We start from the raw sequence: 17,130 nt of genomic DNA, 5'->3' as shown, positions 1-17,130 counted from the left end.
TTGAATCTTCCCTACTCTCAGTGGGAAAAGCTTTTCCACGTCAACTCTGTCTATCCCTCTCATCATTTAAAAACCTCTATCAAGTCCCCCCTTAACCTTCTGCGCTCCAAAGAATAAAGCCCTAACTTGCTCAACCTTTCTCTGTAACTTAGTTGCTGAAACCCAGGCAACATTCTAGTAAATTTCCTCTGTACTCTCTCTATTTTGTTGACATCCTTCCTATAATTAGGCGACCAAAATTGTACACCATACTCCAGAATTGGCCTCACCAATGCCTTGTACAATTTTAACATTACATCCCAACTTCTATACTCAATGCTCTGATTTATAAAGGCCAGCACACCAAAAACTTTCTTTACCACCCTATCTACATGAGATTCTACTTTCAGGGAACTGTGCACAGTTATTCCCAGATCCCTCTGTTCACCTACATTCTACAATTCCCTACCATTTACCATGTACGTCTTATTTTGATTTGTCCTGCCAAGATGTAGCACCTCACACATATCAGCATTAAATTCCATCTGCCATCTTTCAGCCCACTCTTCCAACTGGCATAAATCTCTCTGTAGACTTTGAAACTCTACTTCATTACCCGCAACCCCACCTATCTTAGTATCATCTGCATACTTACTAATCCAATTTACCACTCCATCATCCAGATCATTGATGTACATGACAAACAACAGTGGACCCAACACAGATCCCTGTGGCACCCCACTCGTCACTGGCCTCCAACCTGACAAACAACCATCCACCTCTCTGGCATCTCCCATTCAGCCACTGTTGAATCCATCTTGCTACTCCACCATTAATACCCAACCATTGAACCTTCTTAACCAACCTTCCATGAGGAACCTTGCCAAAGGCCTTACTGAAGTCCATATACACAACATCCACTGCTTTACCCTCATCAATTTCCCGAGTAACATCTTCAAAAAATTCAAGAAGATTAGTCAAACATGACCTTCCAGGCACAAATCCATGTTGACTGTTCCTAATCAGACCCTGTTTATCCAGATGCTTATATATATTATCTCTAAGTATTCTTTCCATTAATTTGCCCACCACTGACGTCAAACTAACAGGTCTATAATTGCTAGGTTTACTCTTAGACCCCTTTTTAAACAATGGAACAACATGCGCAGTACGCCAATCCCCCGGCACTATTCCCGTTTCTAATGACACTTGAAATATTTCTGCCATAGCCCCTGCTATTTCTACACTAACTTCCCACAATGTCCTAGGGAATATCCTGTCCGGACCTGGAGACTTATCCACTTTTATATTTCTCAAAAGTGTCAGTACTTCCTCTTCTTTGAATCTCATAGTTTCCATAGCTACTCTACTTGTTTCCCTTACCTCACATAATTCAATATCCTTCTCCTTGGTGAATACCAATGAAAAGAAACTGTTCAATATCTCCCCCATCTCTTTTGGCTCTGCAGAGCTACACTCTGACTCGCTAATGGACCAATTTTATCCCTCGTTATCCTTTTGCTATTAATATAGCTGTAGAAACCCTTCGGATTTACTTTTACCTTACTTGCCAAAGCAACCTCATATCTTCTTTTAGCTTTTCTAATTTCTTTCTTAAGATTCTTTTTACATTCGTTATACTCCTCAAGCACCTCATTTACTCCATTCTGCCTAGAATTATTGTAGATCTCCCTCTTTTTCCGAACCAAGTGTCCAATTTCCCTTGAAAACCATGGCTCTTTACAATTTTTACGATTTCCTTTCAACTGAACAGGGACATAACGATTCTGTACTCTTAAAATTTCACCTTTAAATGTACTCCATTTCTCTTCCACATCTTTCCCATAAAACAAACTGTCCCAATCAAAAATCTCAACCCTAGGTCCAGTTCTGTCCCTCTCCATAATTATATTGAAACTAATGGTATTGTGATCACTGGACCCGAACTGCTCCCCAACGCATACCTCTGCCACTTGACCCATCTCATTTCCTAACAGGAGGTCCAGCACCGCCCCTTCTCTAGTAGGTACTTCTATGTATTGCTGCAAAAAACTATCCTGCACACATTTTACAACCTCCAACCAATCCAGCCCATTTACAGATTGTGTTTCCCAGTCTATGTGTGGAAAATTGAAATCTCCCACAATCACTACCTTGTGCTTACTACTAATATCTGCAATCTCCTTACATATTTGCTCTTCCCATTCTCGCTCCCCATTTGGCGGTCTATAATACACCCCTGATACAATGAATATGTAGGAAGGAACTGCAGATGCTGGTTTAAACGGAAGATAGACAAAAAAAAGCTGGAGTAACTCAGCGGGACAGGCAGCATCTGTGGAGAGAAAGAATGGTGGCGTTTCAGCCGAGACCCTCCTTAAGACACGATCCCGACGCGAAACATCACCCATTCTTTCCCACCTGAGATGTTGCCTGTCCCGCTGAGTTACTCCAGCATTTCGTGTCTATCTTCGGACACATTGAATGGGCATTCGTCGGCTAAATTGTCTGAAGCGGTTATCCTGACGTTCGGCATTGATTGGGAGGTCGGAACGGCCTCTCAAACAGTAAGATGCAATAACACAATATAGAAGAAGACGTCATTTCGAAAGGAATTTTCAGATTCACAGTGACATTACAGACACTTTATTGATTTGAACAACAAAACGAATGGGCTCTTAATTACATTTTTAAATTCCTCCCTGAATTTGTTCTGGGACACCCCATAAATAAAGGTGTTGGTGCAAGCACTCACGGCTCTCAGCATGTATCCGGACAGTTCTGCAATGGTGAATGGGTCGTTGTAATCTGACCCTAAAAGATGAACGTCTAGGAAGTTTACACTCATGAAGCACACGAAGGTCACCATCCACAGTAGTACGAAGTTACCGGATATGGCCAGCAATAGAATGATGGACTTCCGTCGGTTCTCCACCTCTTGATCTGCGCCGCTCCCGGCTTTGTTATCCCGTCGGAGGCCACTCCTCACTCTATTGGAGTGTATAATGTGTTTGATTGTCAGGGCGTTTAGGAGAATAATCAGTAACATTGGTATAACTGGGGTTACAATGGTTTCCATGACCGAAAGTGCTGCCCCTATCGGTGTGGCGTAGACATCTGTTGGTACCCAACAGTACCAAGCCACGTTATCAATTATATACAGAGGTACGAGGAAAATATACACTGGAATATTTTGAATAATACTCAAGATACACGTTACTGTTATCACCACAGCTGCAGTTTTCTCAGTGCAATATTTTACTCGTAAACTCTGATTACAAATAGTGACAAATCGATCGAAGGTGAACGTCACCGTTAGCCAGACAGAGCAATCAATGGAAATACAATTAAACAAAATACGCAGCTTACAAATGTGATATAGGTTGAGGAATGAATACGGATAATAGGCACCTGCCATCTCTGAAAGAATTACCTCGAAGATCAGAACCATTAGATCAGCAACGGCCATGGATACCAGGTAGCGGGTGATACATTTGGAGAGACCACACTTTCCCCGGGAGAGAATGACGATTGCCAACAGGTTAGCTGTAGAAAAGACGAAATTAAAACTAATTAAAACCAATGACTATATTTTAATGTTCCAGGAGCACGTTAGTTTGACACATCTTCGTTCGAAAGTGAGTGGAATATATGATATTTTATCTCGCATCGAGGTGTTCGGCAGGGGAATGTCCACCCGGAAATTCATCGGTGACAATCACAGATTGATTTCAGGATGCGCATGTGAATGTAAATGTTGCATCCAAATAACGCCCCTGTTAACCTGACCGCAATTGCTTCATAAGGCGTACAATATTTACCGCCGTTGGTAAAAATTGTGTGGAATTTGCACCTTTTACCTGTGTTCACGTTGGCATGCCTGCGTGACTGCTTGCTTGATTCAATGCCTTCCCTGCCTTTCGATGCCTCGCCTTGCCTTCAATGAATTCCATTCAATGCCTTGTCTTCCTTTCAATGCTCAGTCTTGCTTTCCCATCAATGTCTTCCCTTAACTTCAATGGATTGCATTCAATGCCTTGCCTTGCCTTGCCTTGCCTTCAATGCCAATGCCACCCAGGATCTTTAGGATGCGGAATAAACCAGACCTGATGTATGAATCAACGTTGTCGCGAGGAAAATGTACAAACTCCACCCGGGAAACGCTGGAGGTCGGGATCAAACCCGGGCCACTGTAAAACGGAAGTGCGAGCTTTTGTCCTTCGATGGAGATTCAGATTCAGATCAGATTCAATTTTAATTGTCATTGTCAGTGTACAGTACAGAGACAACGAAATGCATTTAGCATCTCCCTTGAAGAGCGACATAGCAAACGATTTGAATAAAAAAAATAAATAATAAGTGTCGGAATTGGGGGGGGGGGGGGGGGGGGGGTGATTGGCAGTCACCGAGGTACTTGCCTTGTTTAGTTCAGTGCCAGCCGCCGGAAAAGAAGCTGTTCCTCGACCTGCTGGTTCGGCAACGGAGAGACCTGTAGCGCCTCCCGGATGGTAGGAGGGTAAACAGTCCATGGTTGGGGTGAGAGCAGTCCTTGGCGATGCTGAGCGCCCTCCGCAGACAGCGCTTGCTTTGGACAGACTCAATGGAGGGGAGCGAGGAACCGGTGATGCGTTGGGCAATTTTCACCACCCTCTGCAATGCCTTCCGGTCGGAGACAGAGCAGTTGCCATACCATACTGTGATGCAGTTGGTAAGGATGCTCTCGATGGTGCAGCGGTAGAAGTTCGCCAGGATCTGAGGAGACAGATGGACCTTCTTCAGTCTCCTCAGGAAGAAGAGACGCTGATGAGCCTTCTTGATCAGAGTAGAGGTATTGTGGGTCCAAGAGAGGTCATCGGAGATGTTGATTCCCAGGAACCTGAAGCTAGAAACACGTTCCACCTCCGTCCCGTTAATGTGGATGGGGGTGTGCGTGCCGCCTCTGGACTTCCTGAAGTCTACAATGAGCTCCTTGGTCTTCTTGGAGTTAAGGGCCAGATTGTTGTCAGCGCACCATGCTGCTAAGTGCTGGACCTCCTCCCTGTAGGCCAGCTCATCGTTGTTGCTGATGAGGCCAATCACCGTTGTATCATCTGCATACTTCATACTGCATACTGGAGCCTCGATGTCCTTCTACTTGCGAAATACTGCCGGCTGGTCGGATACTCATACGTTGTCTGCAGTGAATCGGCCTCTGGCAGAATTTTTTGGGAAATTGAGAAGTGCATTTGTAAAGGAAAATCAGCCGATGAATCCAATTGTAGTGAATTGTAGATTCAATCCAATTGTAGTTGGAGCCGACACAAGCTAGAGGGACCGAACCTGCCGCCTTCTACATCGGAGGATCTGTGTTCGTCCAATTCGATATCAGTCCGTTTCTATTTGGCGATGGAGACTTATCACAGTCCTAGTTTGTGAACAGCGCCAATGGGCACAGACGCATCTGCACCAGCTGCACATTGGTATCACACAACATCTCCGGGCAAATATAAATTACTGGGCGACCGACAGAACCGGTGAATACGAGGCCATTAGCATATACCCCATTGGCAGGGGGTCGTCTATATCTCCTTGAGAGGGACATCGATAGATTAATTGTTCATCTATAATCACATGATGATAGCCATTTCCGATCACAGGACATAGAACAATTGTATAATATAGAACATAGAAAGCCAGCAGAGAACAACCCGGTCTGTGTGCATCTTACACGTTCTGCATGTCCCCGCATCAGCTTCCTCCAGGTGTTACCGAATCTTCCCTCATCCGAAATACCTGCGGGCTTGTAGGTAAACTCGCCGCCGTAAAAAAATGTCCCTCGCGCGCAAGCAGTGAATGAGACACTGGGTTAACATAGAATAAATGTGTCTGTCTACATGGCACTGGAATAACCGGCCATAGAAGCGATTGTGCATTTTAGATGTCCGGTGTCAATCATTGTTTCAGTCACCCAAGCAACAAATACTAGCACGTCTATTTTTTAACAGTAAGGCCGAGACGGCGAAATATCGGCAGACAATTATAAAGTGCTTACCAGGAACACCAACGATGACAAGGATAGGGTAGAACACGCGTTCTACCTGGTTGACGACCGGCCCGTACATGACCAGGGATAATCACGTTTCCTACCCATGGTATGACAGGTCTCTTGCTTTTAAAGATAACATGCTTTTAACGACTCGTTAAGATGCTTTTAACATATTCTCCAGAGAAACCATATGACGCCTAATCAAGGCAAATTAATTGAGATTAGTGTCAGTCATTTAAACAAACAAAGTTAGCAACATCACACCTGCTACTTCTGATTATAGAATTGCATAATAACTGTAAACCAGCAGAGTTGGTTAATATCTAAAATAGGGACTATATTATTATATTATATTATAGAATATAGAGATAATTGTAAGTCATTATTCGTATTCTACACACTTCCATTTGCATTCTCAGTTCCCTGTAGAAAAGTAATCACCAGCACCAAGCCAAGTTGTCAATTGTGTATAGCGGTACGAAGAAAATATACACTGGAATGTACACGTTAATGCTGTCACCAAAAGCCGCAGTTTTCTCAGTGCAATATTTTACTCGTAAACTCTGATTACAAATAGTGATAAATCGATCGATGGTGAAATACACCGTTAGCCAGACAGAGCGATCGATGGAAATACAATTAAACAAAATACGAAGCTTACAGATATCAGATAAGTTGAGGAATGTGTACGGAAAATATGCACCTGATATTTCAGAGAGAATTACCTAGAAAATCAGAACCATTATATCAGCTACGACCATGGATACCAGGTAGAGGGTGATACATTTGGAGAGACCAAACATTCCCCGGGACAGAATGAAGATTGCCAACAGGTTAGCTGTAGATAAGACGAAGTTTAAACCAATGACCATCCTTCATTGTTCCAGGAGCACGTTAGTTTGACACTTCTTAATACGAAAGTGAGTGGATTATTTGATTCTGTATCTCGCATCGAGATGTTCGGCACAGATGTCTGCGGTAAGAGGAATGGCTGCCCATACATTACTCGGTATCAATTTGTGATTGATTTCAGGATGCGCATATGAATGCAAATGTTGCAAATAACGCCACTGTTAACCTTCATTTCCGACCAGATTTGCTTTATAAGGCACACAATATTTTACCACCCTTTATCCTCAAAGAAAATAAACAGCAGTGGCTACTTCTTGGTAGCTCCAGCATCGCAGGTTAGCTGCTGATTACTGGTGTTGTACGTGTGAAGTTTGTGCCTTTTTCCTGTGTTCACGTTGGTTTGCCTGCGTGACTGATTGATTGGTTCAATGCCTCGCCTTCCGTTCAATGCATTGTATTTGATGAATTCCATTCAATGCCTTGCTTGGATGCGTTGCCTTCGATGCCCTGCCTCGCCTTGCCATCAACGCCTGATTTGCTTTGCCTTCATTGCCTTTTGGTTGGTTCGTTGTTTTGTTTGGTTGTTGGTTGGTTGGTTGATTGATTGATTGATTGATTGATTGATTGATTGATTGATTGATTGATTGATTGATTGAATGATTGATTGATTGATTGATTGATTGATGATTGATTGATTTGATTGATTGATTGATTGATTGATGATTGATTTGATTTGATTGATTGATTGATTGATTGTATGATTGATAGATCGATTGATTGATTGATTGATTGATTGATTGATTGATTGATTGATTGATTGATTGATTGATTGATTGATTGATTGATTGATTGATTGATTGATTGATTGATTGATTGATTGATTGATTGATTGATTGGTTGGTAACAGTCCTCGGCCCTCCGTCACCTGCCGATCATTTATCACCCGTTCACACCAATTCTCTTTGTTTTGAACAATCGCATCCACAACCTGCACATCAGAATAAATTGCAGATTCCAGTTTACTTGTCAATATCCGTTATCGCCAGTGTATCGGCCCCAGGCAGATACTTTGGGGAAATTGGGAAGGCATGTGAAAAGGAAAAGCAGCGGGTGAATCCAATTGCAGCTGGACGCGACGCAAGCTAGATGGAACGAACCTGCCGACTTCTATATGGTAAGGGCTGTATTCATCTAATTCGCTATCAGTCCGCTTCGATTTGGCGATGGAGAATTATTACAATCCTGCTTCCGTGAACATCACCAATGGAGTCAAACGCATCAGCACGAGCAACATATTGGCATCACACAACATCTACGGGCATGTTAATTAGTGGGCGACCGACAGAACCGTTGAATACAAGGCGCATCAGCAGATGTGCCGTGGCAGGAGGTCGTCTTTCTCTCCTTGGGAGGGAAATCGATAGATTAGAAACATAGAAACATAGAAACATAGAAATTAGGTGCAGGAGTAGGCCATTCGGCCCTTCGAGCCTGCACCGCCATTCAATATGATCATGGCTGATCATCCAACTCAGTATCCCGTACCTGCCTTCTCTCCATACCCCCTGATCCCCTTAGCCACAAGGGCCACATCTAAATCCCTCTTAAATATAGCCAATGAAGTGGCCTCAACTACCCTCTGTGGCAGAGAGTTCCAGAGATTCACCACTCTCTGCGTGAAAAACGTTCTTCTCATCTCAGTTTTAAAGGATTTCCCCTTTATCCTTAAGCTGTGACCCCTTGTCCTGGACTTCCCTAACATCGGGAACAATCTTCCTGCATCTAGCCTGTCCAACCCCTTAAGAATTTTGTAAGTTTCTATAAGATCCCCACTCAATCTTCTAAATTCTAGAGAGTATAAACCAAGTCTATCCAGTCTTTCTTCATAAGACAGTCCTGACATCCCAGGAATCAGTCTGGTGAACCGTCTCTGCACTCCCTCTATGGCAATAATGTCCTTCCTCAGATTTGGAGACCAAAACTGTACGCAATACTCCAGGTGTGGTCTCACCAAGACCCTGTACAACTGCAGTAGAACCTCTCTGCTCCTATACTCAAATCCTTTTGCAATGAAAGCTAACATACCATTCGCTTTCTTTACTGCCTGCTGCACCTGCATGCCTACCTTCAATGACTGGTGTACCATGACACCCAGGTCTCGCTGCATCTCCCCCTTTCCTAATCGGCCACCATTTAGATAATAGTCTGCTTTCCTGTTTTTGCCTTCTCTGATTAATTGCTCATCTCTAATAACACGATGGTAGCCAGTTCCCATCACCGGACATAGAACACTTGTAGAACATGGAGCATGGAACGCCAGCGGAGACCAACCCTGTCATATAACCATATAACATATAACAATTACAGCACGGAAACAGGCCATCTCGACTCTTTTAGTTCGTGTCGAACACGTATTCTCCCCGAGTCCCATATACCTGCGCTCAGACCACAACCCTCCATTCCTTTCCCGTCCATATAACTATCCAATTTATTTTTAAATAATAAAAACGAACCTGCCTCCACCACCTTCACTGGAAGCTCATTCCACACAGCCACCACTCTCGGAGTAAAGAAGTTCCCCCTCATGTTACCCCTAAACTTCTGTCCCTTAATCCTCAAGTCATGTCCCCTTGTTTGAATCTTCCCTAATCTCAGTGGGAAAAGCTTATCCACGTCAACTCTGTCTATCCCTCTCATCATTTTAAAGACCTCTATCAAGTCCCCCCTTAACCTTCTGCGCTCCAAAGAATAAAGCCCTAACTTGTTCAACCTTTCTCTGTAACTTAGTTGCTGAAACCCAGGCAACATTCTAACAAATCTCCTCTGAACTCTCTCTATTTTGTTGACATCCTTCCTATAATTAGGCGACCAAAATTGTACACCATATTCCAGAATTGGCCTCACCAATGGCTTGTAAAATTTTAACATTACATCCCAACTTCTATACTCAATGCTCTGATTTATTAAAGGCCAGCACACCAAAAGCTTTCTTTACCACCCTATCTACATGAGCTTCCACTTTCAGGGAACTGTGCACTGTTATTCCCAGATCCCTCTGTTCACCTGCATTCTTCAATTCCCTACCATTTACCATGTACGTCCTATGTTGATTTGTCCTGCAAGATGTAGCACCTCACACTTATCAGCATTAAACTCCATCTGCCATCTTTCAGCCCGCTCTTCCAACTGGCATAAATCTCTCTGTAGACTTTGAAAATCTACTTCATTATCCACAACACCACCTATCTTAGTATCATCTGCATACTTACTAATCCAATTTACCACACCATCATCCAGATCATTGATGTACATGACAAACAACAGTGGACCCAACACTGATCCCTGTGGCACCCCACTAGTCACTGGCCTCCAACCTGACAAACAACCATCCACCATTACTCTCTGGCATCTCCCATTCAGCCACTGTTGAATCCATCTTGCTACTCCACAATTAATACCCAACCATTCGTAACCAACCTTCCGTGAGTAACCTTGTCAAAGGCCTTACTGAAGTCCATATATACAACATCCACTGCTTTACCCTCATCAATTTTCCGAGTAACCTCTTCAAAAAATTCAAGAAGATTAGTCAAACATGAACTTCCAGGCACAAATCAATGCTGACTGTTCCTAATCAGACCCTGTTTATCCAGGTGCTTATACATATTATCTCTAAGTATCCTTTCCATTAATTTGCCCACCACTGACGTCCACCTAACAGGTCTATAATTGCTAGGTTTACTCTTAGACCCCTTTTTAAACAATGGAACCACATGCGCAGTACGCCAATACTCCGGCACTATTCCCGTTGCAAATGACATTTGAAATATTTCTGTCATAGCCCCTGCTATTTCTACACTAACTTCCCTCAATGTCCTAGGGAATATCCTGTCCGGACCTGGAGACTTATCCACTTTTATATTTCTCAAAAGTGTTAGTACTTCCTCTTCTTTGAATCTCATAGATTCCATAGCTACTCTACTTGTTTCCTTTACCTCACATAATTCAGTATCCTTCTCCTTGGTGAATACCGAAGAAAATGAAATTGTTCAATATCTCCCCCATCTCTTTTGGCTCTGCAGATAGCTGTCCACTCTGACTCTCTAATGGACCAATTTTATCCCTTGTTATCCTTTTGCTATTAATATAGCTGTAGAAACCCTTTGGATTTACTTTCACCTTACTTGCCATAGCAACCTCATATCTTCTTTTAGCTTTTCAAATTTCTTTCTTAAGATTATTTTTACATTCTTTATACTCACACTTGGATTAGAGCCAATCAGTGCTTTCTCCTGCTTCTCTTTGTTGCTGTTGCTTCAAAATCCACGGGAGCTCTGAGTTTGGTTTGTAAATCCGCCTGCAATTTATTGAATCTTCGGGAAGAGATTAAAAAAACGGGCTTTGCGGTGCTAAGGTATGTGGCTGGGAGGCTGTGGAGCAGAAAGCTAGAGGTGATTGGATCAGAAAGAGTCTGAGCGATTATGGCCACATGTTCGGCTTGTCTGCGAGTTTAATGACAATGGACGGGTTATGGTTGAGTGAGAGGAGAGCTGTGCGTTGAGAGAGGTAAGATCAACGTGAGTCAAGATCGTAGGTAATTCAACACTATTGATTTCGCGGCGTCAGGTCTAAAGAACAAAGATCAGAGTGGATCGAATGCCGTCAGGATGAGGCCAATTGGCGGAGAAATGTTGGAGGCGGGAAAACATGTCATCACTTTGAGGGGTAGCCCCTTTCCACAGATGACGTGAACGGCAAAATAATACCTCGATATTATGGCGGCAGGGTGGTGTTGTGAGGATCGGGGGGAGGATCGAGGGTGAAGTTCGATGGAGAAATGATGGGTACTGAGATAGGAGGGGCAATGACGGGTAGTGTAAAGGTGGCGCCATTGCTGAAGTTCCCTGTTGGCAGTGAGAGCAGCGGGACACAAGAGATTCTGCAGGGGAGTGAGTCAATGTGATGTTGCCGGATCTGGCAAGGTGGAGCCCGCTGCAGGGACCAGAGTTTGGAACCGGGATAAGCTGATGCTTCCAGGCCGGTGCAGAGTCAAGGATCGGCTGAGTCAATGTATGCCTCCCGTCGGCAGACGGTTTGCCAGGCAAGGGTCGCCGGTGCGGTCGGCCGGCAAGCAAGGCCAGGGGGCGGCGATGAAAACAATGCACATTGGCTGTAACCGGCGGGGTGATGGTGAAGAAGGGGATGTCTGGACAAAGATTCGACAAGATCCCGCATGCTAGGCCGATCTGGGATGTTGGATCGCACGGGATCCAAGGAGGTTTAACTGAATGGATAGCAAATTTGCCACATGGAAGGACAGAGAGTGATGGTGGAACGTTGCTTCTCAGGCTGGAGGACTGTGGCTAGTGGTGTGCCTCAGGGTTCGATGCTGGGCCCGTTACTCTTTGTCATCTACTCCAATGATTTGAATGAGAAGATACAGGGCAAGGTTAGCAAGTTTGCAGATGATATACAAGAGGATAGTTTTGCAGATAGTGAATATGGCTGTGAAAGTTTGCAGCAGGATCTGGATCGATTAGCCAGGTGGGCTGAGGAAAGATTGATGGAATTTAATACGGAGAAGTGTGAGATGTTGCGTTTTGGGACGTCGAACATGACTTACACAGCGAATGGTAGGCCTCTGGGGAGTGTTGTAGAGCAGGGGGATCTAGGAGTGCAGGTGCATGGTTCCTTGAAGGTCGAGTTGCAGGTCGATCAGGTGGTCACAAATATTTTGGCACGTTGGATTTCATCAGTCACAGTATTGAGTATAGAAGTTGCGAGGTCATGTTGCAGTTGTATATACGTTGATGATACCGCATTTAGAATATTGTGTTCAGTTCTGGGCACCGTTATAGGAAAGATATTGTCAAACTTGAAGGTGAAGGGAAAAATATTTAATGGGAATGTGACTGGTAACCTTTTCACACAAAGTGTGGTGGGTGTTTGGAGCTAGCTGCAAGATGAGGCAGTTGGGGCTGGTTCTATTACAACGTTTATAAAAATGTTAGTCAGGTACATGGATAGGACAGGTTTGCAGGGACATGGACCAAGCGTAGGAAGGTGGAAGTAGTGTAGCTGGGACATGTTAGCCGGTGTGATAAAGTTGGACCGTAGGGCCTGTTTCCACACTGCATCACTCTATGCCTCTACGATAAGCAGCGACGGGCTATATGATGGTGGTAGCCAGTGGCGGCAACATCTTCGTGGTACCGGCGGATGAGTGAGACTAGATCTATGTTATCTCACTGCCTCGCCTAATCGCTAAACACAAGGAGCAATGTTCACACGTCAATATCCTACAAAACTCACAAATCTATGGAATGTGAGAGCAACCCGGCATGCAAACAACATTCAGACGGCACTGCATGTCAGAATCAAACACGGGCATCTGGCGCTGTGAGCCAACAACTCTACCACCGCGCCACCAAATGTCGCCTTGACCTTTCGTAAGAATAAAGTTGGTTATTTGTGAGCACGCTGTATTTCAGGGCGTTACTGTATCTGAGAAGGGTCACGACCCCTAACGTCACCCATTTATAGATATTTACAAAATGCTGGATCAACCCAGTTGATCAGCAGCATCTCTTGCGAACATGGAGAGGCGACTTTTCGGTTCCGAAACCTTGTTCAGTTTGAAGAAGCTTTCCGTCCAGAAATGTCAACTATCTATGTTGTCGATAGATGCTGCCCGACCTGGTGAATGTCTTCAACATCTTCGGTATAAACCATCTACTGTAGTTCCTTGTTATTACGTCAGCTATCTATCCTCCCCACATACGCTGCCTGACCGTCAGAGGTAGTCCAGCATATTGTGCACTCTTTACGTAAACGAACATCTACAGGTACTTGGGTTAAATTACAATAAATGACCCGTCGCTCAATTAAATGCAGATTCAATTCTAGCAAGATATCTATCCTGATAATTGCTATTCTATGTCACGTGTTGTAGTTGACAAACAATGCCATCATTCTACAAATCTGCCTATCCTTGATGTACCTGCAGGCTCCTCCTTGCGATCCGCCGACTGATGCTGTGCGGATTTCGCATGGTCTCCCTGCCCCCGCGGGGATTTATCTCGTGGCCAGCTGATCCTCTCCACGTCCTAACGACTCAATTAGTTGACTGCGTAAATTGCCTTAGTCATTTGAGTTCAATTCAAATGGATATGTTGAAAGTGTAAGACGGAACAGTAGATACTGGTTTAAATGCGAGATAGATATAAAAAGCTGCAGTAACTCAGCGGGACTGGCAGCATCTCTGGAGAGAAATAATGGGTCGCGTTTCGGGTCGAGCCACTTCTTCATACAGGGTCTCGACCCGAAACGTCACCCATTCCTTCTCTCCTTAGATGTCGCCTGTCCCGCTGGGTTACTCCAGCTTTTTGTGTCTATCTACGGATACATTGAATGGGCGTGCGTAGGTTAATTGCTGAATGGATTATCCTGATGTAGATGGTATTGAGTGGAAGTTACTAACGGCCGTTCGGACAGTAAGATGCAATAACACTATTTTAAAGAAGACGTAATTTCGAAAGGAAATTTCAGATTTACCGTGCAATTGATTTGGAAATTAAAATGAATATTCTCTTAAACACATTTTTAAATTCCTCCCTGAAATTTTTCTGGGACACCCCATAAATAAAGGTGTTGGTGCAAGCACCCAGAGCCCTCAGCATGTATCCAGACAGTTCTGCAATGGTGAATGCGTCGTTGTAATCTGACCCTAAAAGATGAACGTCCAGGAAGTTTACACTCATGAAACACACGAACGTCACCATCCACAGTAGTACGAAGTTACCGGATATGGCCAGCAATAGAATGATGGACTTCTTTCGGTTCTCCACCTCCTGATCTGACCCGCTATCGGCCTTATTATCCTGTCGGAGACCACGCCTCACTCTATTAGCGTGTATAATGTGTTTGATTGTCAGGGCGTTGAGTAGAATAATCAGTAACATTGGTATAACTGGGGTTAAAATGGTTTCGAACACAGAAAGTGCAGCCCATATCGGTGTGGTGTAGACATCTGATGATACCCAACAGTACCAAGCCACGTTGTCAATTATGTACAGAGGAACGAGGAAAATATATAGTGGAATATTTTGAATAATACTTAAGATACACGTTACTGTTATCACCACAGCCGCAGTTTTCTCTGTACAATATTTAGGTCGTAAACTCTGATTACAAATAGTGATAAATCGATCGAAGGTGAACGTCACCGTTAGCCAGACAGAGCAATCAATGAAAATACAATTAAACAAAATACGCAGCTTACAAATGTGAGATAAGTTGAGGAATGAATACGGATAATAGGCACCTGCCATCTCTGAAAGAATTACCTCGAAGATCAGAACCATTAGATCAGCTACGGCCATGGATACCAGGTAGCGGGTGATACATTTGGAGAGGCCACACTTTCCTCGGGAGAGAATGACGATTGCCAACAGGTTTGCTGTAGAAAAGACGAAATTAAAACCAATTACCGTCTTGGATTGTTCAAGGAGCATGTTACTTTGACACTTTTTATAACGAACGTTATTTGATTCTATATCTCAGATCGATATGTCGGCACAGGTGTCTACAGCGAGAGGAATGCCAGTATCAATCGCAGAATGATTTCAGGATGCGCATGTGATTGCAAATGTTTCATTCAATTTACACCTCTGTTTACATAGAAACATAGAAAATAGGTGCAGGAGTAGGCCATTCGGCCCTTCGAGCCTGCACCGCCATTTGATATGATCATGGCTGATCAGCCAACTCAGTATCCCATCCCTGCCTTCTCTCCATACCCCCTGATCCCTTTAGCCACAAGGGCCACATCTAACTCCCTCTTAAATATAGCCTATGAACTGGCCTCAACTACCTTCTGTGGCAGATAATTCCACAGATTCACCACTCTCTGTGTAATCTCCGGCCCAATTTGCTTTACAAGACGTACAATTCTTACCATCCTTTTCCCTCAAAGCAAATGGAGAGCAATCCTGATAGCTCCAGCGTCCCAGGTTCGATACTGAATGCTGGAATTGTTTGTGTGGAGTTTGCACCTTCTCAGTGTAGGTTCAATACCTTGCCTTCCCTTCAATGCCATACCTTGCCTTTGAATTCAATGCCATGCATTGCCATTGAATTCCATTCATTGCCTTGCTTTGCTTTCAATGCCCTGCTTTGCCTCCCCTGCAATTCATTGCCTTGGCGTCAAGGATTGCATTCAATGCCTTGCCTGGCTTTGCCTTTAATGCGCACGCTCAATGACGTCTTGCATTTAATGCATTGCCTTCGATGATTTCCCTTATGCTGCCGTAAAAGCCTAAACATCAACGCCTGCCTCGTCTTAGAAACATAGGAACATATACAATAGGTGCAGGAGTAGTCCATTCGGCCCTCCGAGCCCGCACCGCCATTCAATATGATCACGGCTGATCATCCAACTCCGTGTCCTGTACCTGCCTTCTCTCCATATCCCCGACCCCTTTAGCCACAAGGGCCACATCTAACTCCCTCTTAAATATAGCCAATGAACTGGCCTCAACTAAATTCTGTGGCAGAGAATTCCAGAGATTCACCACTCTGTGTGAAAAATGTTTATCTCATCTCAGTCCTAAAAGATTTCCCTTTTATCCTTAAACTGTGACCCCTTGTTCAGGACTTCCCCAACATCGGGAACAATCTTCCTGCATCTAGCCTGTCCAACCCCTTAAGAATGTTGTAAGTTTCTATAAGATCCCCCCTCAATCTTCTAAATTCTCGCGAGTACAAGCCGAGTCTATCCAGTCTTTCTTCATATGAAAGTCTTCCCGCCAATGTGTCTCCTTGACTGCAATGAATTGCATTCGAGTCCTTGACTTGCCTTCAATATCATGCCATCAATGCCTTGCCTCTAATGCATTACCTTCAATGCCTTCCCCTGCGTTGGTCAAAGCCTTGCCATCAACGTCTGCTTTGCTTTGCATTCATTACGTTGCCTTATTGTGCTTTTGATAGATTGACTGATTGATACAGCATGATAATAGTTCCCCAGCACACCGACCTGCCGATCATTTATCACCCGTTGTCACCAGTTCCATTTTTCCAACAATCGCATGCACTCCCTGCACAGTGGAAGCAATGACAGAATCCAGTTTACCAACACGGGTTGTGTTTGAAAACTAATTATTATTAACTTACTATTTAACTCTCTGATCTCTGGGATGCGGAGGAAACTAAAGTAATCAACCTGGTCCCGAGAACAACGTACAAACTCCACCCGGGAAACGTTGGAGGTCAAG

General features: G+C 44.1%; 1 protein-coding gene across 1 annotated transcript; it reads right to left on the bottom strand.

The window, feature by feature from the left end:
• Positions 1–2,612: 2,612 nt before the first annotated feature.
• LOC129694668 (prolactin-releasing peptide receptor-like) lies at positions 2,613–15,307 on the bottom strand. Its single transcript, XM_055631390.1, has 2 exons — positions 15,202–15,307; positions 2,613–3,525 (listed from the first exon to the last, which is right to left on the bottom strand). The coding sequence occupies exon 2, from the start codon at positions 3,446–3,448 to the stop codon at positions 2,615–2,617; it is 834 nt and encodes a 277-aa protein (XP_055487365.1). The 5' UTR covers positions 3,449–3,525; positions 15,202–15,307; the 3' UTR covers positions 2,613–2,614.
• Between the last annotated feature and the right edge of the window lie 1,823 nt (positions 15,308–17,130).

This window comes from Leucoraja erinacea, unplaced genomic scaffold (assembly GCF_028641065.1).
Source record: "Leucoraja erinacea ecotype New England unplaced genomic scaffold, Leri_hhj_1 Leri_74S, whole genome shotgun sequence".
NCBI lineage: Eukaryota > Metazoa > Chordata > Chondrichthyes > Rajiformes > Rajidae > Leucoraja > Leucoraja erinaceus.
This window is presented reverse-complemented; position numbering and strand designations above follow the sequence as displayed.